Below are 20,632 nucleotides of genomic sequence, written 5' to 3' on the forward strand. Positions count from 1 at the left end.
CCCTCCAGGGAGGCAGGGACAGGGGAAGGCCAGGCCCTGTGGCAGAAGCCAGAGTGGACAGGATGCCTGGACAGAGGCACCTCTTTGAGGTGCCAGGCAGTCTGCTGATAGCATTATGTACAGTATCCCAACAATAATAATTGCCAGTACTTATTGAGTGCTTACTGTATACTGGACAGTAGTCTAAGTGCTTTATATGTACTAATTCACTTACTGTATACTGGACAGTAGTCTAAGTGCTTTATATGTACTAATTCACTTAATCATCATTGCAGTCTGTAAGGTAGGTAATGGTACCCCTACTGTATATATGAGGAAACAGGTGATTAATGGGCTTATCTAATTACATATTTCCAGTGGCATGTGAAGCTGAGATTTGAACTTGGGCATTCTGATCCCAAGACCTCCCTTCTCTGGGGCTCACCATCCCTAAGAGATGAACATCCTCAGGTTAAACCAAAGGTTCATAGTGGCCCACAAGACCCTCCAGAAGCTGGCCCCACCTACCTCTTTACCTGTATCTCTGGCCGCTGCATCTCTGCAGACCTCGTATTCCTCACACATGCTTTGCTGACGGGGCTACTAGGCCTTTGCACATGCGGTTGCCTCCTCTAGGGACACTGGTCTCCCTCCATGTCACCTGGCCCCCTCCTACTCATCCTTCTGGCCTCAAGTTAGCCTCCTTCCCCTCCCAGACATGGTTAGGAGCTCCTGTGTGGTGCTCTCATAACTCCCCCTGGAAAGCACAGCCACACCATATGGTTCTAACCTAAACCCCTCTGTCCCCAGTGCCTGGCAAAGTCCAACACATGGTAGGTTGTCTGGAAATACATATTGACTGAGTGAAGAGCTCACTGAGGCCCAGAGGGGAAAGTGACTTGCCCAAGGTCACCCAGCCCGTAGGTGGCAGAGCCAGGACTAGAACCCACAATGTCTCCCGCCACGGCCTGGCTCTGTCCACTATACCACCCTGCCGCACACTGAGCCTCAGAGACCTGAGCCACCGACATGCCAAGGACACAGCTTCCCTCTTGCTCCCCATTCTGGAGCCTATACTCCTGCCTCAGCTCCTGGTTCTGAGATGTTGTCTCTCATGCTGGCTGAGTTTCCCTCTTGCTTCCAGAGCCGCCCTGGCCCTGTGGGCCCCAGGAAAAGATTCCTCATCTCATCTTGCTGAACCCCGCAGCTTTGATGTGCCCTGAGTCACCCCTGGCCTTGCCTTTTCCTCTCCTGTTAATCTTTTCTCACACATGTGCCCCTCCCCGCTCTGAATCATACTTTCTGATCTGCTCTGAACTCTGGCCAAGAGGTCTGCATCTTTCTGGCAGGATGAAATGGAATAAAACAAGGCCCGCACACCCCTCCAGATGTGGGGAAACAGGCGGCCTGTTCCTGACGATGTGTGAGCGCGTCTCTCATCACTCACGCCATCCGCCTCGGTTTCCCCTTCGTCCCCAGCAGGATCTGGTTACTGCTCTTTAATCCAGTCTGGATTGGGAGGCAGCCAGGCAATCATTTCCTGGTTCTGCAGGGGTTTGTGATTCCCTCCCAGCACGCACTGAATGAGCACTTTATGCACATAGTTCCAGCAGAGTCCGTGTGGGCTACAGGGGTGGAGGGGACTTACCCTAGCCCCTCAGCCCCAGCGGGAGAGACCGGCCTTAGCCATACTGCCAAGCGACCCTGGGCAAATCACTTTACCTCTCCGAGTTCCAAGCACCCATTTGTAAAAAGAGGTGAAATTGCCTATTATGGCTTAGGATCGTTTTACAGAGCGAGCAGCGTGAGAGGAAGGGCTACGGATCATTCGTTCACCAATGCCATGACGACCACCACCACGAGCAGATGCTGAGGCCTTGCCCTGAAAGCACAGATGGGGCAGAGGTCTGGGGGTGGGCCCCAGCATTAGTGAGGCATCTACAGAGGACTCGCCCAGCCAAGGGACTATCACAGGGTATTTCATTCAACCCTCGCAATGGCCCTCAGAGGAACAGACCATTATTCCTTCAGATGCAACACAGGTTCAGAGGGGTAAGTGACTAGCCCAAGGTCACACGGCTAGTCAGTGGCGGAGTTGGAGTTCACATCTGTGTTTTGCCAGTATGGAAATGTTTGCCCTCGCTTCTCTGGCTGTGTTCTCCCATCCACAGAAGGGCCACGCCTGCGTATACCCTTGCGTGCAGCTGAGTGCCGACTATGATAGGAGTCTCTGAGTGATCATCTTCATGGGTCTGAGCTCCTAGAGAGTGGGGCCTGTGCCTGGTCATCTTGCTGTCACTGGATTTGTAGGGGTGATTATTAATGACACTACAGGCAGGTGGAGGGCAGTCTAACAGCTTAGAGACACTACCATGTGCTTCTCCTCCCCAGTCCGGACCTGGGGTCGCCCGACTGAGGCAACGCTGGGTCTCCAAAGCACATGTACCGTCCCTGAATTTCAGCTGTATGCTCGGCCGCTGACTCAAAGTCAGGCCAGCGAGCTGTAGTTCTCCGGGGCTGCCTCTGGGAGGCCAGACTGACCTACGCACAGGTGCTGACTGCACAGGGCAGTCGCTGAGGAAAACCCCACACAGCAGGCACTGTCCCCAAAAGAGAGAGAGAAGGGGCGCAAGCCATGCGTATCAAGAGGCAGCACAGTCTACGGGCTCTGGGGCTGGACTGATCAAGGTCACATCTGCACTGTGTGACATGGGCAAGTGGCTCAATCCTCCGGCCCGATGTCCACCTGCAGAATGGCAACGGTAATGGTGCCTACCTCACAGAGTTCTTGTGAAGGTCTAACGAATTGATGTTTGTAAAGGACTTGGAACGACGTCTGGCATGTGATAACTGCTATACCAGTATGTAAGCGCTTCGTCCTTTCAATCTTGCCAATCAGATAATGGGTTCTTCCTCCTGTGGGAAGAGGTGGGTGGGCAGAGGGAAAGCCAGGGCTCGCTCATATTTTTCCCTCCTGGCGCATGGGGTGGGAGGTCTTTCTCCTTTGTGAAAATGTACACAGTGGGGCGTAGCCATGTGCCCGACCCCTGCCACGTTCACTGCCAGCCCCCAAGTGCAGGGTGGACAACCGCAGGTGATGGGGAGGCAGACGGGGCTCACGGCCCAGAGGAGGGAAACATCTGGTGACCAGGAAGATTTTAGGGACTCCACGAAGTGTGAGCTGGGCTGATGGAGGGCTTGGATCTCAACAAACAGGGACTGAGAGAGAGCATTTCGGGCAGGGGGACCAGGCCATCGAGCAAGCCCTGAGTGTCTCTGCGGACAGCAGAAATGTTCCCATTGGTGGACGCATGGGGAACAAGGAGTGACCGTTAGCACTTCGTCAGGAAATTCTGCAGATCACAGGAGTCCCTGACTGCCAGGCCACAGGGAGCAAATTTAAGTATCCAAACAGAATGTGGCATGATTAGGGCAGATCACTTCCTGGCGGTGGGGTAGAGATCGCCTGGGAGGATGAGGGAGAGGTTTGGGGAATATGGGGAGTAAGGCACAGTCTACAGCAAATGTTGTGTAAGAGATTTATTGAGTTGCAGTGCTCCCTATGGTCAGGGGAAGTATTGATTATGATTATGATTATGATTATGATTATTTGCACACCAGGTGCCAAGGGAGAGCAGATGTTGAGAGCCGGCCAGGACCTGCTCCCCAGGTCCGGGAGGTGCCAGCATTTGCTGGCTTTGGGAGAGGCAGTGCAGGAGCTGGGCTCTTCATCCTGGAGAGGGGAAGACTTGGAGGGTAGAGTCACCATCTTCACCTTGGCTGGCCTGACCTGTGGCAGGGAGGAGGGCCACGGCGCACATCTGTATCCCCAGTAGCTGGAACAGGGCCTTCGGAAGAAAGAAGGTGCCTGGGAACGCTTTGTGGCTAGAGTTCAGGAGCTAGAGCTGAGAGCAGCGGGTGAAAGGCAGGTTTCTATTCCACTCAACTTTTGAAAGTCAGAGTTGCCTAGAAGAAAAAGCAGCCACCTCTAGAAGCGGGGGGGGGGGGGGGGGCCTTCGTATCAAGAGGTGTAAGCAGGCCAGGCCAGCCACTGAAGAGGCAGGTGGGTGGCCTTCAAAGCCCTTCTGAGACTGTGGGATTCTTTCATCCCCACAACCATCAGCCAAGGAAAAGGATGCTGATGATGGCGATGGTGATGGAAGTTTCCATCCACTGAGCATCTATGATGAGCCTAGTTCTTTTTAAAAATTTTTTTGGGGTAACATGCAGTGAAATATCAGTTCTGGGTGTAGAAGTTAGTGATTCGGCACTTCATACATCACCCGGTGCTCATCACAAGTGCCCTCCTTCATCCCCGTCACCTGTTTCACCCATCCCCCTGCCCACCTCCCCTCTGGTACCCGGAGCCTAGTGCTTTCAACACTTTATCTTTCATATGCATTCCACCTAAGAGGAAACAGGCTCACACAAGTGAAGTGGTCTGCCCAAGGTAAATGGCAGAGCCAGGGATTGAACCCGCATCTGTAGGATTCCAACACCTACATTTTTTTCCTAGTACACCTTGGAAGGCATACTAGGTATACTTATTTTCCAACCCCCTGGGGTGTATATGCATCGAATATACATGTATTCCTCTCCAGATGAAGTCCTGATCTGCTGCTGTGGCCTTGTGCAGACGGGGCGCCCAGGTCCGATGCCAACGGGCTCATGGCCCGGGGCCAGAGAAGCCCAGATAGCCACGGTCAACTGCAATTCAGACCAAGGCGATGTGAAGCGTGCAGATCTAAGTGTTGCCAGAGGCACCTGGGACGGGAGGCCTGGTAGAGACGACGCTGTGGGCCAGAGACTTGAGGGGTGGGTCAGGGCTCCCCAGAAGGGCCTTGTGTGAGCTGGGACGGTCCAAGGAGGGCGTGTTCTTGCACTGGAGCATGAAGGCTGTGACTTCTAGGTGGAGACCATCGGGGATGCCTACATGGTGGCCTCAGGGCTGCCCCGGCGCAACGGGAGCCGGCATGCGGCCGAGATTGCCAACATGGCCCTGGACATCCTCAGCTCTGTGAGAGGCTTCCGGATGAGGCACGCGCCCGATGTACCCATTTACATCCGGGCTGGTCTGCACTCAGGTACAAACTGGGGGCTGTGGGGGCGACGGGCCACGTCAACCTCCCAATCATTCTGGGGGCATTGGCTGGGGCAACCCCAATGGTGTGCTTCTAGAATTCTGAGATCCTAAAACTCTAGGATAGAAAATTTTACATTCCTTTTTTTCTTCTATTATTTGAAGGTTCTAAGATGTTATAAGTTAAAGAATCTGTGATGTTCGGTTTCATACACACACACACACACACACACACACACACATTTTGTCTCAGCATCTGTCAAAGCTATTTTGAGTTTATATTGAGGAGCTGATAGTCTGATAGGAGAGGCAGGACAGAGACCTTCTGTGGTTCTGCAAACAACTAAATGTTTGCTGGGATGGGTCTAGGAGAGACCTTGGGGCATCTTTCTCAGGTCCCCACCCCTTCCTACCTCCATGGTTTCACCTGCAGGATAAAGTCCAAATTCCTGTCCCCGCACCCCCCTCCCCACCCCCTCCCCAGCCTCCCAGGCCCTTGTTATTCCCTCCAACATCATCTCCCACAACTTCCTACTTGCCGTCCTATCCAGACTCAGCTGCTTGCCGCTTCCCTCAGACCTGTGGGCTCTCTGCCTCTGTGCCTTGGCACCTGCCATGCCCTGCCCACTCATTCTCTCATCCTTCAAGACATAGCTCATGCACTGCCTCCTCCAGGAAGTCCTCTGGGCTGGGTCAGACTCCCTTCTGGGGCCAGCACAGCTCTGGTGCCTCCATTTGACAACATCGATCACAGTTTACACGTCTCCCCCACCAGGCTGGGAGTTCCCCAAGAGCAAACGCTGGCTCTGATTTATCTGTGTGCCCACCCCCACCCCTGGCACAGAGACTGCCACCAATATCCTCTCTTCTCTGGGTATAACTGGAGACTCCATATAGCTTCATCTTCACCCCCCAGCTGGAGCCCAGGATGTGTTGACAGCAGAGGGGGTGGGCAAGGGCAAACTGTCATGGGAACTTCCCTTGGGTCCAGGACCTCCTGGCGCTCACCGGACACATTTGAGTTTCAGGGCCCTGTGTGGCAGGGGTCGTTGGTCTCACCATGCCTCGGTACTGCCTCTTTGGTGATACTGTGAACACCGCATCCCGGATGGAGTCCACAGGACTGCGTGAGTGTTACATTTCTATCTTGCGTGGGTAAGGACTCTCAGTGACCCCTGCAGCCTGGCTGTTTGAAAGAGTGCTTAGTAACCAAATCACCACCTGGTGGCAGTGTACCTTAGTTGTCAATGAAACAACTGTAAGGAGATCGCGTAGGTCGCTGGTTCTTGTAACTTTCCATGGGGCTTTTGGGATGATCTCGTGAGAGAATTAGCCGAGAGGAAACAATGACTTGGGAGGCAGGAAACCTGGGTCCTAGCCCCTTCTGCCACCGGCTTGTCCTTGAAAATACTCTTCCTCTAGGCCTGGGTTTCTGCACCTTTACAATGAGGAGACCCCTCTCGATTTTTCAATGTCATTTTAGGCCCTTGCTGGCATCAGAGGCCACACTGATGGCTTGGTTAGAGCAGCTGTCAAATCTGAAGTCCTGGGACATGTGCTTCTGGCTGCATGAGTTGTCTGCTCCCTAACGTCGTTTCGACACGTCCTGCGTGACTAGATGCAGTGGCCCTACCGGGGAGTCCTGCTCTTGAAAGAAAGTGACTGCTTGTCCCTCTGACTCCGTCTTCATTGACTTCCCTATCACTAAAAATCACATTCCTAGACATTCTGACTTCGTCGTGAGTCCCTCTTAACACTCAATCTACGGAATCCGCTTTTCCTTGAGGCCCCTAGTGAGGCCTCTGGTCTACCAGAGGGACAGGAAGGTTAGGTGAAGGGTGCCGTATGAATCAGAACTGGGTGTATTACTGGCTGGAACTGGGGGCTGTTAAGGGTCTTGATAGTACGAAACACTAGGTATGCTGCCACCTGGTGGTGACTAGATTACTACCTTTCTGGCTAGCATACAGGATTCATGTCAACAGAAGCACGGTCCAGACGCTGCTCAGCCTGGATGAAGGCTACACAGTTGACATCAGAGGCCAGACTGAGCTAAAGGTGAGGGGACTCTCTTTCCTGGCATTGATGGAAAATCCAGTGTTTGGGGGCAGGGGACAGATTCTCACTCATCTGATAGAGAAGAAAATGCCTGCCTGGAGTCAAGGATGGAGTCGATCGCCTTTACGTGTCTTAATCACTCCCCAAATTCTAAAAAAAAATATATTTCTTCCCGGGAGCCACTCCCTCTTTGACTCCTCATAAGAAGAAGGGCCGGGATGGAGAAGTCGCTTCTCCAGAGCTGTCTGGATCTGCGCCCTTTCCTCCGGCCTCACTCCCTGCCTGAGGCGTGCTCAGTCCCTTTTCCTCTCTCCTCCAGGGGAAGGGCAAAGAGGAGACCTACTGGCTGGTGGGGAAGGCAGGCTTCCCCAGGCCCCTCCCCACACCGCTGAACATCAAACCTGGGTGAGTAAGAGGAATTGCCCGCAGAGCTCAGCATCTTTTGTTTGAAATTTGATATTTGTTATTTTTCTGATCATAAGAGTATTATTACCTGCCCAACGCGGAAAACTTGGAAAATACAGAATTCTTTCACGATTAAATAGTTACCTCTTTCCGGTCCCGAGAGACTGCTGCTGCTAGCCTGTTGCTGATGCGTTTGTTGTGGATGAGGTCATGGTGCCTGGATAATTTCTCATTCTGGTCTGTGCTGTCCATATGGTTCAGGGCCCTTTATAAACACACATTTGCAGTGACGGCATCGGGATCGCAACATGCGGGCGTGCGATGGTTAGGTCGGCCTTTCCCTCGGTGCTGGGCGCGTGACCGTCTCCCCATTTGGAGCCTTGGTAAAGAGTTACTGGGCGTTTGATGTCAATTCGGACTGTTTCTGCAGATGAGGAATCTATAGATGAAAGGACACTCACACTTTAGGGGCCAAGTGAGTAAGATCCTCAGAGAGCTTGTGCCTGCCTGGCAGTTTGGCCCTTCCCTTTGTCCCCTGTCCTCCATGACCCTGCGTCCTTCCCAGAGGGCAATGGGAGTGGGGTGGCAAGGAAAGCAATAGGGCCCCACTGCAATGTGCTCTTCTCACTCCCTTCCATTCAAGCAGTAGAAGGGTCCACAGGGGGCCGAGGGCAGGGCGCACGGGTGTTACCGGTGGCTGAAAATGACAGTTTCCTAGAACTGGAAAGGTCCTGGGGACCACAGGTGTGGAAGCTGAGCCCCATTAAGCAGCACCAGCATGTTGGAGCTTCCTGCCCAGGGTTTTCCATCACCAGAACTTCCAACTGGCTCCTCTCACCTCCTCCAGGATGGCCCCCCACCCAAGGCTGCCCCCCTTCCATCTCTCAAAGACAAGAAATGCGCGGGACATACACAGAGCGGGGTCCAGCATTGTAGGACAGGGGAGGGGGTGGGTAGGCACACACTGGGGTACTGGCCAGCGTACAGGACACACAGGTGCACCCTTTTTCCAAGGACACCCCAGCTCCTGGGTGCAGAACCAGCTTATGCTCACATAAACGTCTCCATGCAGCCCAGTTTCTGTGCAGACAGTGTCCTGGGGCAGCAGTGTGGGGACAGGAACACGGTATGGCCTGGGGCCTTCCCATGTGCCATAGCTCCCTGGCTCACCCATCCCCAGGAGGACAGCCGTGGCCCTTTGTGGCCTTTTCTCGTCCATGAGGGTCCCCTGCTCCAGCCCACCTCTCTTGCCCCTCAAAGAGCAAGCCTCCTCTGCCTCACAGCCTTCCAGGTGCCCCCCACTCCCGCCCCCGTGGGGAGCGGTACTTCTCAGAAGGCCCATCTGCTGACGCTGACTTCACTTCCTCACCCACCACTCCCTGCCCAGCCCCCGCGGTCTGACTTCCACTCCCACGCGCCCAGAAGACTCTGTGGTCACCAGTGACCTCCATCCATGTCACTAGATCCGTGGGCAGTTTTAGTTCTCAACTTGACTGCTCGACAGCATTTCCCCTTTGCCAGAAATATTTCCCTCTTCCCGGAAATATGTCCCAGGCCTCCCTGGCTCCCCAGCTGTGCTCCTTCCTCTCCAACTGACCCTTCGCAGGCTCCCCGCCAGCTGGCCAGCCCCGGACTCTGAAATGCAGGGGTTCCCTTCCCATCCAGATGCTGATGACATCCATCATGGGCCTTGGCCCCGCCTCCCCTCCGAGCTCTGGGTTGTACAACTCTTGCTGTCCCTCAGCAAGATCCTTCTGGAGCTTCACCTGGCAGCCTGGCCCTCCTCCAGGGCTCTCTCGTGGTGGGTGGCCTCTCCATCCTCAGTCAGAAAGGTGGAGGACGCTTCCCAGCAGCCCTGCCTCCATCACAGCTCCACCTGGGGGCTTGGCTTTGGCACCTTTCTCCTGGCCCGGGCAGGGGCCGCCCCCCATCCGCTGTGCCCCTCCGCCCCCCACCTGGCAGCCAGAAGGAGCTCTTAAGACGAACACCAACATGATCAATAGGAAAGCCCCCTGTTTACTGAACAGACCCTCTAGGTCTTTCTACTGCTCTGAGGCTCAGGCCCGAACTCTTTCATGCTACCCTGGAGGCCCACTCCTTTGGGCCTGCCCCTGCCCCTGGCCTTGGCTCCCTGGCCACCTTCCACGGCACACTACCTGCTCTTCAGGGCCTCCTTGCCATTGCCGCAAAACACACTAAGCTGCTCTCTAACCTCAGGGCCTTTGCTCTTGCTATCCCCTGTAACAAAATGCCCTGGCGTGGTCCCTTCCCATCCTGCAGGCCTCAGCTCTGATGCCGCTCCTTCACGAGGCGGCTCTGATCACACATGCTGAAGAAAGCCCTGCTGTCACCTCCTTCCCATCTCCCGGCACTGCCTCCCCATAGCACTTGCTGCTTCCTGACTCTTGTTTTTTCGATTCATTTATGGAATGTTCCCCTGCTTACACAAGCCCCAAGAGATCTGGCCGTCTGATGCACCCACGGGTCTCCCAGTTCCGGGACCCCGGGAAGGTGAGCTCTCAAGCTCCCGCCGGCTTCCATCTGGGCCCTGGCCCACCCCATCCTGGGAGTGGAATGGCAGGTCTGGCCAACATCTGTCATGCTGAGCTCGCTCAGCTGATGACTTTCCCACTCCTTGATGGAAACTTTAGAAAGCGCCAGAAACGTTTTCATCTTCTTGGCTCAGGGAGGGAAGAGAGCTGAGATTAGTCCCCGTGAACTCCACCTGACTTGGGAGCCTCCGAGGCCTTCGGGCAGGCAGGGGAGAATCGGCACCCACCTAGGCCCCCCGAATCAGACCCAGCACGCGGACACATGGGGCCCACGCACATAAGTGGGCACACACCTGTCGTGGGCCTCCGGTACATTCACACATGGAAATGCCACTACGTGCCCCTCTGCGTGGCTGGAGATGAGATCACAGACAGACCAACAGATATACAGACACGGGATTCTCTCCTTCTCTCTGTCTCTCTAAAAATAAATACATAAATAACTTTAAAAAAGGGGGAAAGGCAGTTTCCAAATTCTTACTTCAGCGATATACTGTAACTTGATTTTTTTTTTAAAGCCAAGTTTTCTAAAGATGCTTTTATCCTTACTCTCTGTATTTGCCGTATCTACAGAAGTCATTTACCTTCGTGTATTTGGGGGTGTTTGGGATACCTTTTACCTTCGTGTATTTGGGAGCCAGTGAAGATGAGGGGAAGGGGACAAAGCCCCCTTCCATGTGTTGGTATGGCCACAGCAGCAGTGCCCACGGAAGTGCCTCCTGTCACGTGTCACAGAGACGCTCCACAGAATGGTCGCTTCTCTTCCCTCTACAGGCTCAAAAGTGTCCCCTGCCAGGTTGATGTGAGGCCCTGGCTGTCACTGAGAGCCTTGTTCTCTTCTCCATGCAAAGGTCATAACCCTAACCTACCGTTCTCCAGGCACGTATGGGAAGCAAATGAGAAAACGAAAGAGTGTGCAAGGTGGGGGCCCAGTGTCCCTAACCCAGATTTGCCTCGTACCTCAAGATCCACAGAGCCCCTCGGCCCTTGGCATTCTGGCTTCCCAAGCTCACATCTGGAGCAGGGGACAGACCTGGGGCTGGCTCCCAATCTCCTGGGAGGCTGGACACGGAGCCCCACATGCAAATGAGTCTCTACAACTCTTCACCTCCCTGAGCCTGGACCGGGGTACGCCCGTGGCAGGGCTGCTGCCGGGATCAGGGGAAGGCGCAGAAGCAGAAGCGGCTCCCCGTAAGCAGCTGGGGGCTCTCAACGCCCACCACTGTTGTTCTGGATGGTAGTTTTATTCTTCTTGTTTCTTCTTTCCCCCTAGGGATCCCTGGCAGGACCTCATAAACCAAGAAATCAAGGTGGCCTTTGCCAAAGCGCGCCAGGGTATGGCCAGGCCCAGGAGCTCGGGTCAGGCCTTCGCTGGGCCCTGAGGAGGAAAACAGGGGGGCAGGGGCCTGTCCCAGCCCAGAAACTCTTGTGCCTACGTACCCCCAAACCCTCCTTCTACTCCAATCCCCGCAGAGAATGCTCTTGCCCAGCAACCTGAAAGCCAACAGAGTGCTCGTTAAGAAGTGCCCTAGAGCGATATTAACTGATGCATTCCACTATGAATCCTATGGGCAAACTTGCCTCTTGATACAAAAACAATAAAAATAGAATTATTCCCTCCCTTTCACGCCGTGCTTTGTTCTTGACAAATCGTTGGGACTCTGAGATCTTGTTATCATAGGGCTTATTATTCCTCACATGGAGAACACTGTTCCCACTGTATAGCCCAAGTGCCTGGGCCCAGAGGGAGGAGGTCATGTGCCCCAAGTGGCACAGCTGCCACAGGGAAAGACGGGGACCAAGAGCTGGAGCCAGGCAGAGGAGGGCCCCAAACTCAGCCGGGTGGTCTGTCGTCTCCGAGGACGGAGACTTTTGTCATCCCTAAAATGGGTGTCGACGAGGCCCACGTAAGACTTGTTCCCAAGACAGGGCTCGACCACAGCAAACACTGTAAGTATGCCGCCCCCTTCCCTTCCTCTCCTGCCCTAGCCTGCCTAACCCTTTGGGTATCTGAGAGCACTGCGTTGGGAGTCTAGGTCTTGGGCTCCCAGAATCTCAGGGGAAAGAAGGGGAGCGGAGTGATAATTCCTTAGTTCTTAGGAAAATGAGACTTCTGTCTTACAGGAAAAAAAGCAAACAAACCCACAACCAACTCATTAAAGCGGCTTCTAACATCAAAGAGTTGCTCACCAAACCCCTGAGGCTGATTTCAGAGCAGGCGGACTGGCGCAGGTGGAATTCATTTCCCTGACTGAGGGGAGAGGGCCAGGGGCCAGGGAGCAGGTTCAGCCCTAAACAAACTTGTCCTTCTTCAAAAGACCCCTCGGGAGGCAGAGCTGGCACTACACGGAACTGGGGGTCATTGGAAAAATACTCTGGTGGGGGCTGTGCTTACAGAGGCTGCCTGTGTGTGTGTGTGTGTGTGTGTGTGTGTGTGTATGCTGGCGCACGCGCGCGCACTCCCATGCACACACAGGAGCAAGAGAGGAGATGTGAGAGGCCCACGGATGAGGTGCGAATGGGGCCATTAGCTGCTGTGTGGAAAGTGCTAGACTCAGCTTTGGGAGATGCCACTCCTGAACTCCTGACCTACATGGCTTTGGGCCTAACCTTTTTACACCTCAGCTTCCTGAAATGCAGAACCTGGCCAGTCACCCTGAGCTCCTGGGGACAGTGCGTTCAGCCAAACGAGGGTGCAGCGGTGTGCAGGAAGGAGGACCTGCACACACCAGCTGTGGGACAAGCCCACGGCTTTGTGCACGACCGCGTCTGCACCTGCACGCAGCCGTGTTGGTGGCGGGACAGAAGCTCGGCCCTGGGTCCCCTACTGAACTCTGTGGCTCACGTTCAGCCTATGAATTTTCTCCCATCTTTAGGTGACCGCGAGGTCCCTCCGGGTCTGAGGCTTTGCGAACACAGTTTCCATGAGCACACGTGTGGGTCCGTGGAGGCCCGGTGTGCAGGGCAGACCCAGGAGACCAGAATTCAAACCAAGATTCTGGTTTCCTACCATGACCCGGGCAGGGGGTCTCTCTGTACCCTTAGCTGCTCACTGCACAGCAGAGACCAGGCCCCTGCCGTGCCTGCCTTATAGAGATGCTGTTGGGTCAGAGGTGACAACAGCTGTGAAAGCGTGCACATGTGTGTGAACAGCCCCGCATGGCTTCATGTGCATTATGTGGATGTTGGAGTTAAAAGGGCTCTGGGCAGGCGACTGACCCCGTTCCTGTGTGTGCGTCTGAGTCCGCATGTGTGTGCTTGTCTATGGATGTCCCTGTGCATGTTGTCAGTGCGCATGTATACGCACATATGGGTCTGTGTGTGTGCATCTGTGTATACGTGGGCCTTGCTGTGTCTGCACGTACCCTGCTTTAGCTGTGTATGTTATGTGTCCAAGCGTGTGTGGCTGGTCACCAAAGTCTGGGAGCAGCGGCAGATCTCCACATATTTGTGTCTGTGCACACGACGTGCGCCCGCATTTGGGGGGTGTGTCCAAGTGCATGCCTTGTACACGTGTGGGGTATATGTCAGACTGTGCCTGGATCCGGCCCTGGGTCTCCTTGCTCTTGGGCCCCCCAGAATGGTGATGTGGGGAGAGTAGCCCTTGTCCTGCTGCCCACCCTTGAGCTGCCCAGGCTGAGAAGGGCTGAGGCAGCTCTGGTCCCCGAGGCCCCTGCTCAGACCCTGCGAGGCAGGCCTGGGGCCCCGGGGAGGGAACACTGTCTCCAAAGCTGATACACTGCAGATGAATAGAGGCCCCCCACACTGTGGTCCTCACCTCTCCCCACCCTTCCCTCAGCAGCTGGGGACAAGGTCACCGAGGCAGAAGGCCAGTGCCCGCCTGGCTCCTACATCGTGCCTGTGCCCAGGCCTGGGCCAGTTTCTTCGGTGCTGGGAGATGTTAGCGCTGATTTATTCTACACTCACTGCTTCCTGCTGTGGGCCAGGCCCTGTGCCCGGAGCTTCCATGTACGTTGTCTCAGCCACAACACTCACCAAGACAGGAGTTATGTGCCCACTTTCTAGATGAGGAAACAGAGGCTCAGAGGGGTGAAGTGACTTGTCCACGCCAGCCTCTATGTGTCTTCTGATCTGAGGCGATTACACAGTGCTACAAAAGCCCCGGGAAATAGCGATCGTCCCTGAAAAGCTCCCAGAGGGGGCTCCAGAGGGCATGGCTTTTCTGTGAGTGGGGGGTGAGGACAAAACCTTCCTGATGAGGCTCAGGAGGCTTTCAGGAGCTCCCCCTCGTCTTATGACGAGCCAGTGCCGGCTGGTCCCCATGAAGTCCTCCACCTTCGCCATCAGCCTGGGGCCATGTTCCTGTCCCTTGGTCGGTTTCCAGCAACAGAACGCTCCTGGTTCCTCTAGGGAGAGGAGTTCTCATGGTGGCAGGCACAACCACGGGGCTCCAGAAGGTCTTTGCAGGCTCCGGTGGTCTGGAACTGCTGGGTGCAGTGTTCTTCAGGCAGGCACGATTTAGGACAGACTCCTTGGAAAAGCCAAATGCTTTAGCCTGGTGTTCATCTACTCGTGCTGGCTTCACCTCCCCTGCCCCTCCCACTCAACTCTCTGGTCATGACAGACTGCTTACCCTTCCCCAAACCCAGAGTGATGCCACATCCTGCTCTTGCTGTTTTCTCCACCTACATGACCCTACCCTTTTTTCAATATCTGGCAGACTCCCAAACATCCTTCAAAGCCCACCTAAAAGCCACCTCCTCCTGAAACCCTTTCCCAAGGCACCCTCGATAGGCAATTATTAGTTGCCGTGCCCGACCCTCACTTGACGGCAGGAACCGTATCAAGTTCATTCCTTTAGCCCAAAGCCCAGATGGAGGTGTGCAGCGGGATGGTGAACCGATGAGCTAACAAACTAAAGAACTAGTTAGCCCACAGGCTGTCAGCGAGCAATCTCCCCTCCTGCAATGCTAGCTCCTGAGCTCTCCTGCCCTCCCCTGCAAGCTCTCCTCCTCGGATGTTCTCTGCACAGGGCTCGTGTAGTCTACTGCTGAGTTAGGATCCTGCGTGCCATGTGTGGGCAGTGTGTCAGTCCGTGGCTCTCCTGTCTGCCCTGTCTCTCCTCACCACCACCCCTCCTACTGCTACAGATGCTCTTACCTCCACCCCTACACTAGCCTGAAAGATCTTCCCTAGTCCCTCTGCTTCCTACTCCTTCTGGCCAGCTCCTCCTCACCCTCCACACCTCTGTTCCCTTGCTGCCTCCTCCAGGAAGCCTTCCTGGAAACCATCCCCTCACCCCTGCATACTGCAGGAGGGGCATCTCCTCTGCCCCTCGGGACCCCCAGCCACCTTGTCCAGCTCTGTCGCTGCAGACTGGGGGCAGGACTGGGTCTAAACCCTCTTTCTGTGACCCCAGAAGGAGAACAAATATAACAGGGCAGGGGAGGTAGAGGAGGCCACTGTGGTGGCAGGTGAACCCCACTTTAAGGAAATCTACCTGCATGAAGATCGAGGTTTGATTTACTCAAAGGCTGTTAGAGCTGAGCCTCCACTCTTACAGGGGGAGGAGAAGTAACGTAGAGCAGGAGGAAGGAGCCACATATTACTGAGCATGTTGTGTGTGTGTTGTCTCAGACAGCGGTCCTTGTAGCCCTAGGCGGGGGCGGGCAATGGAAGGGGAGGCGTCATCACCCCCACTGTTGCTGAGCTCCCCTGAGGCTGTGGGACGCCAAAGCCTGGGGTTCTTTCCCAAGTGCCAGCCATGCCACCTCTTGTCCCAGCTCCGTCCCTGGACTTGCACTAGCCATCCCTGCTGGGAGGTTCGGTCTCCCCATCAGGACGTGGACAGGGTGGACTGAATCTTCAAGGCCCCTTTCCAGTTTCCGTGAGTACCTGAGACTCTTCAGAAGTCCACTAGGGGGCAGGCAAGCTGTTCCAGAGAGAACCGGGAGCCCGCTGGCAACCCCAAGATTCTGGGGCCTTCCCCAGCCAGCAGGCTCCAGGGGCTGCTGCCGGAAGGGAGGATGGGACCACACAGAGCCATAGGCGGGGGTCCACCCCACAGAGGAATCTTGCTGGGGGACTCCCCTCTGATGAGTGAAGGACAGCAGAGGACAGCAGATCCGGGTCCCATCCCCATCCGAGAGGCCTGGCCCAAGTTGGCTTCTGTCAGAGTTCTGTCCAGTCTCAGTCATTGAAACTCCTATTAAATAACACCTGGGTGATGCTCGCCTGGCCTTCCAGACCCTCTCCTGAGCGGCAGGTGTAGTGATGCCCCACTGGGCATCTCCCCAGTGAGCCACAGACCATCGTGACTGTGCTCTGCCCAGTCACCTGGTCAGAACCAGGAATGATCACCCTCTCTTCCCCGTCCTTCCCGTGACCCTCTCCCCAAGCCTGTCCCGCCCACCACACTGGGCTCTGCCTTTACCCAAGCCCCACCATCAGCATACTCAGTGATGGCATCAACCTCCGGGCCACTCTCCTGCCTCCATTCCCCATTGGCCTGTGACATCCTCAGCCTACCTGCAGCACAGGGCTCGCCATGCCACCTTCCTACATAGCGTGCTCCCCACTGCTGAAGGCCAGGGCTCTTCGCCAGGGGGCTCCTGCCAGTGGACCCTCCCCCACCGTCTCCTCTGATGCCCAGCACCTTCCCACCCCCATGCCCAGCCCCACCTTGTCCTCTCAAAGTGCTCAGACCCTCCAGTTTCAACCTAGAGGATGTTTATTGTGAGGCATTCCTATTAGTACTTTTAATAACCCAAGACCTGGACTCAGTGGCCTGGAGACGGTGCGACCATTGTGCCCAAGTCCCAAATCCTTGCTTGAGGAAGATCACAATATCCACTTGGCCCACTTCCGGGATTGTCACTGAGTGCATGGCCTGGGGAAAGCTAGGCTGGGGGGAGGGCAGTCTTTGTTCTCCCTGAGTGTCCACCTTGAACCTGCACTTAGCACTTTGACATAGCCCTAAAACCAGTGCAACTTCCCCGTGCATCATAAGAAATGGGGAGTTTGCTGGAGAATTCCTGGGAGTCAAGAAGAAAGCACATCACCGCACATCATACAGCAGGGCTTCGTGAACCCCCCACACCAGCCTCTTGGTTCTCCTGCCAGTCTGCTCCCTGACAGACATTTCCACCTTGCTTCCAGAACCCACTGTCGTCCCGAGCCAACCAGCACCCGGCCTCTGCTTCCTGCTTCATTGGTAGAGCAATGTCCCCTCCAGCTACCGCTCTGTCCTCTTGTCTCCTAGCTGGACCTGCCAGGGCTGCTGCCTTATAAATAGCCAAAGAGCAATTTATAAGATTGATCAAAGGCCCAGGAGTCTTTAAAAGGGCTGAATCAGGCCTTCCCGGGCACTGGGCAGTATGTACATACGGCTCACCTGTGGGCAGCCCATAGGAGGGTCTTTATTCCACTGAAAAGAAGGAACTGATATGGGTAGGATACCTGCCCTTCAACCCTCACTACGATCATGCAGGGTAGATGTTATTCTCCCCATATCTTTCAATGATGCTACTGAGACTCCTAGACCTTGACTCCAAAGCCCCCACCACGTGTGCCATCCTGCCTGCCTTGTCCCCCCAGAGCTACATACTACACAGAAAGAGCTGACGTGGATACGGTGACAGCCTCAGTCCCCAGCTGCAGGGTGGGAGCAGCCAAAGGAAATGGGGTGAGTTCTGGGGCGAGGTCCAGAGGAACAGGCAGGTGAGGCTGGGCCCCGGGTGAGGCCAAGGCCAACAGCCATGTGTCCGGACGGCGGATGGAGGAGCTGAATGGGCAGACATCAGAGTGTGCTATAGACAGGGGTCAAGGTCTGTGTCTGCAGTGTAAGTGGGGCAGTGGGAGAATGAAATAGCAAGGATGCCCCTGAACTGTGGCCATCCAGAAGCCTTCGAAGAGCCTTCCAGACACTGGGAAGGATGTCTTCAAGGCAGGCAGCCCAAGGGAGGGTGGTGGTCTGGCAACTCTAAATGGAGAGAGGGACAGAGACAGAGGGAAGAGATGGGGGTGGGGAAGAGTGGGAGAGAGTGGGGGCAGGGAGAGCGGGAGTATGGCAGAGATAACTGAGCACAGTTGGGAGAGAGCAGGAAAGGAGCTGGTGGAGGATGTGTGTCGGTGCATGATATGGAATCTGGTCCCTGTGAGCAGTGAAAGAGACAGGAAAATGGGAAATGTGACTTGTGGTTGGACCCCCCAGGGCCATCAAAGGGTTTTAAGCAGGGAGTGACCTGGTCAAATCTGTGTTTTGGAGAGACTCCATCTGGCCGCCACGTGGAAGATGAATGGCTGGATGGGTGAACAGGAAAGGGGGATCCTGGGGCAGGAAGGTCTCCTGGAGGGAGGGCAAGGAGAGAAACAAGCCAGGGAGACCTGGGAGCTTCCACATTTAAAGATCAGGTGGAGAAGGAGGAAGATGAGGAGGGGCCAGAGAAGGATCCAGGAGGAGATACTGGAGAGGTGGCAGGAGAGCCAGGAGAGGGCATCACAAGGTGCTAAGGGAAGAGGGCGATTCAGGAAGGAGGGAGTGGGCAGCCAAGTGACCAAGCGACCGAGGGAGCTGGGGACGGAAGAGTTTCCGTCTGTAGCAGTTCTAGATGTGGAAGCTGGGGATGAGCTGGTTGGAATGATGAGGCCGGAGACAAGTGGAGGGAGAAGGGAGGCATGTGGCGGAGGTGGGAAATGGACACAGCAAGGGTAGGCAGCAGCCCTGGCAGGTCCGGCTAGGAGACAAGAGGACAGGGCAGTAGCTGGAGGGGACATGGGTTGGCCTGGAAGGAATTTGTTAAATAGGAGAGCATTCACGCTGATGGCAGAGCCTGCAGGGAGAGGGGCTGCGTTGTTCTCCTGAAAGATGGCCTCTGCCAGCAGGAAGCATAGCCCGGCCCCCAGGAGGCCAGGCGGGCCCTGATGCAGGCCGAGGTGAGGTTGGTTTCAGGGGTCTGGATCAGGCCTCAAACCCAGGTCTGCTGCCCCCAGCACACAGAAGAGAGGGAAGGCAAGCAGGCAGAAGTCACAGCCCAGAAGAACCCAGAGAACAGCAGTCTGGAAGGCTGAATACCCATTCCCCAGCTTCCAGACCTAGAGAGAGGGGCTGGCTTTGGGGTCAGGGCCAGCATCCACTCCTTAGGAGATGGGATCCAGCCCTCTGCATCCTGCAGCCCCAGCCCAGCCTCGAAGCTCTTGGCGTCCTAAGCTCACAGTACCCCATCGGGATGAATCACAGGCTCCCTGGGAGGCCACAGGAATCTGTCAAACTGTCCTTTCCCTTCTTCCCTTTGACACCCCGGCAAATCAGCCACCCGACTCCTGTATGATCTGCTTTGGAGAACATCGGAGTTACAAGCAATGTGAGATCACAGCCCATTGCCTACAAGCACGTGCCCATGTGTCTGTGTATGTGCCCTGGGCGCGGGAGCCCGGCTATTTTAAGTCTTTGCTGTGTATAGGGGATACAAAGTGTGTTTGTGGACAATGTGTGTGTTGTGTCTGTGACTGGCACTTGCATGGGATATATATCACGTGCACATCACGTATGCTTCACGTGTATGCTTGTGATGGATGCTGCGTGCGTAGTGTTAACAGGAGAGTTGAACGTGTGTGTCTGTGAGTTGTGATTATGCAACTTGCGAGGGCGTCTCTGTGGAACGTTTGCAATGTTTGTAGCCAGTGTGTACCTGTGCGACACGTTTGTGTAAGGTTGATGCTTGTGTTCATGAGTCGTGGCCCTGTGTGTCCTGTACGGTCTTTGAGGGGATATATAAAGGGAGTGTGTGTGTGTGTGTGTGTGTGTGTGTGTGTGTGTGTTAAAGGGGCCTGGGGTGTGCTTTTGCAGGTGCACTGTGTCTGCGGGGGGAGAGCGTGTGTGTGTGAATGTGTGAAGGGATGTCATGGGGGGAAGTGAGACAGCCCAACATCACATGTCCTGACTCTGTGACGTGAGCTAATACTGTCCCCCTCAAGCCTCAGATTTCCCCCAAAGACCAGTACTTAAAGTGTTCTAGGAAGGGCCTCTGGTCATGAGGAAGACAACGCGAGAGGACAAGAAGGGGTCACAGTGGCCTGTGCCAAAGATGGTTACAATAGGAGCTGGGTGTGCCCAGTCCTTTGCCCCGAGCCCTTCCCTGGAGGCCCCACCTGTCCCTCTGCAGAATGGGAAGGCTGTTCACTCTCATTGTCCCTGGGGCAGCCACAGCTACCTTTTAGACAGGTCCCCTCCCCACGTTCTCTAAGCACAGCCAGGGGAAGCTTCACAGACCCCTCCATTCCTTCCCCAAATGGGAAGATAGAGCTGCTATCCAAAAAAAAAAAAAAAAAAAGCAAACAATAACCAGCCAGAAATCACAGGCAGTACCACTGAATGGATGAATGCCACAGGCAGGCAGGCAGGCAGGCACTGACACAAAGGAGCTCTTCAAACAGCCCTAGCTTTCCATCACTGCTCTACTTTACAGAGACAGAATGGGTTCAGAGAGGTGAGGCCACGGGCCCAAAGTCACACAGCAATGGGCAGCACAGTGAGGATGGGAACCCGGGTGGGTCCCTCTCTGAAATCTAGGCTGCTTCTCTCCCTCAGCTTTGCCCT

The 20,632-nt window shown here is 55.2% G+C and overlaps 1 protein-coding gene across 1 annotated transcript in view; it reads left to right on the forward strand.

The window, feature by feature from the left end:
* LOC122201192 (guanylate cyclase D-like) overlaps nt 1–11,693 on the forward strand; it is a 100,852-nt gene extending 89,159 nt beyond the window's left edge. The window contains exons 15-19 of the mRNA XM_042907123.1: nt 4,889–5,063; nt 6,088–6,186; nt 7,023–7,117; nt 7,437–7,522; nt 11,348–11,693. Coding sequence (XP_042763057.1) covers nt 4,889–5,063; nt 6,088–6,186; nt 7,023–7,117; nt 7,437–7,522; nt 11,348–11,456 — 564 coding nt within the window. The 3' untranslated portion in view covers nt 11,457–11,693. The remainder of the gene's footprint in view (nt 1–4,888; nt 5,064–6,087; nt 6,187–7,022; nt 7,118–7,436; nt 7,523–11,347) is intronic.
* Nucleotides 11,694–20,632: the final 8,939 nt, after the last annotated feature.

The sequence above is a fragment of the Panthera leo genome, chromosome D1 (genome assembly GCF_018350215.1).
Source record: "Panthera leo isolate Ple1 chromosome D1, P.leo_Ple1_pat1.1, whole genome shotgun sequence".
Classification (NCBI taxonomy): domain Eukaryota; kingdom Metazoa; phylum Chordata; class Mammalia; order Carnivora; family Felidae; genus Panthera; species Panthera leo.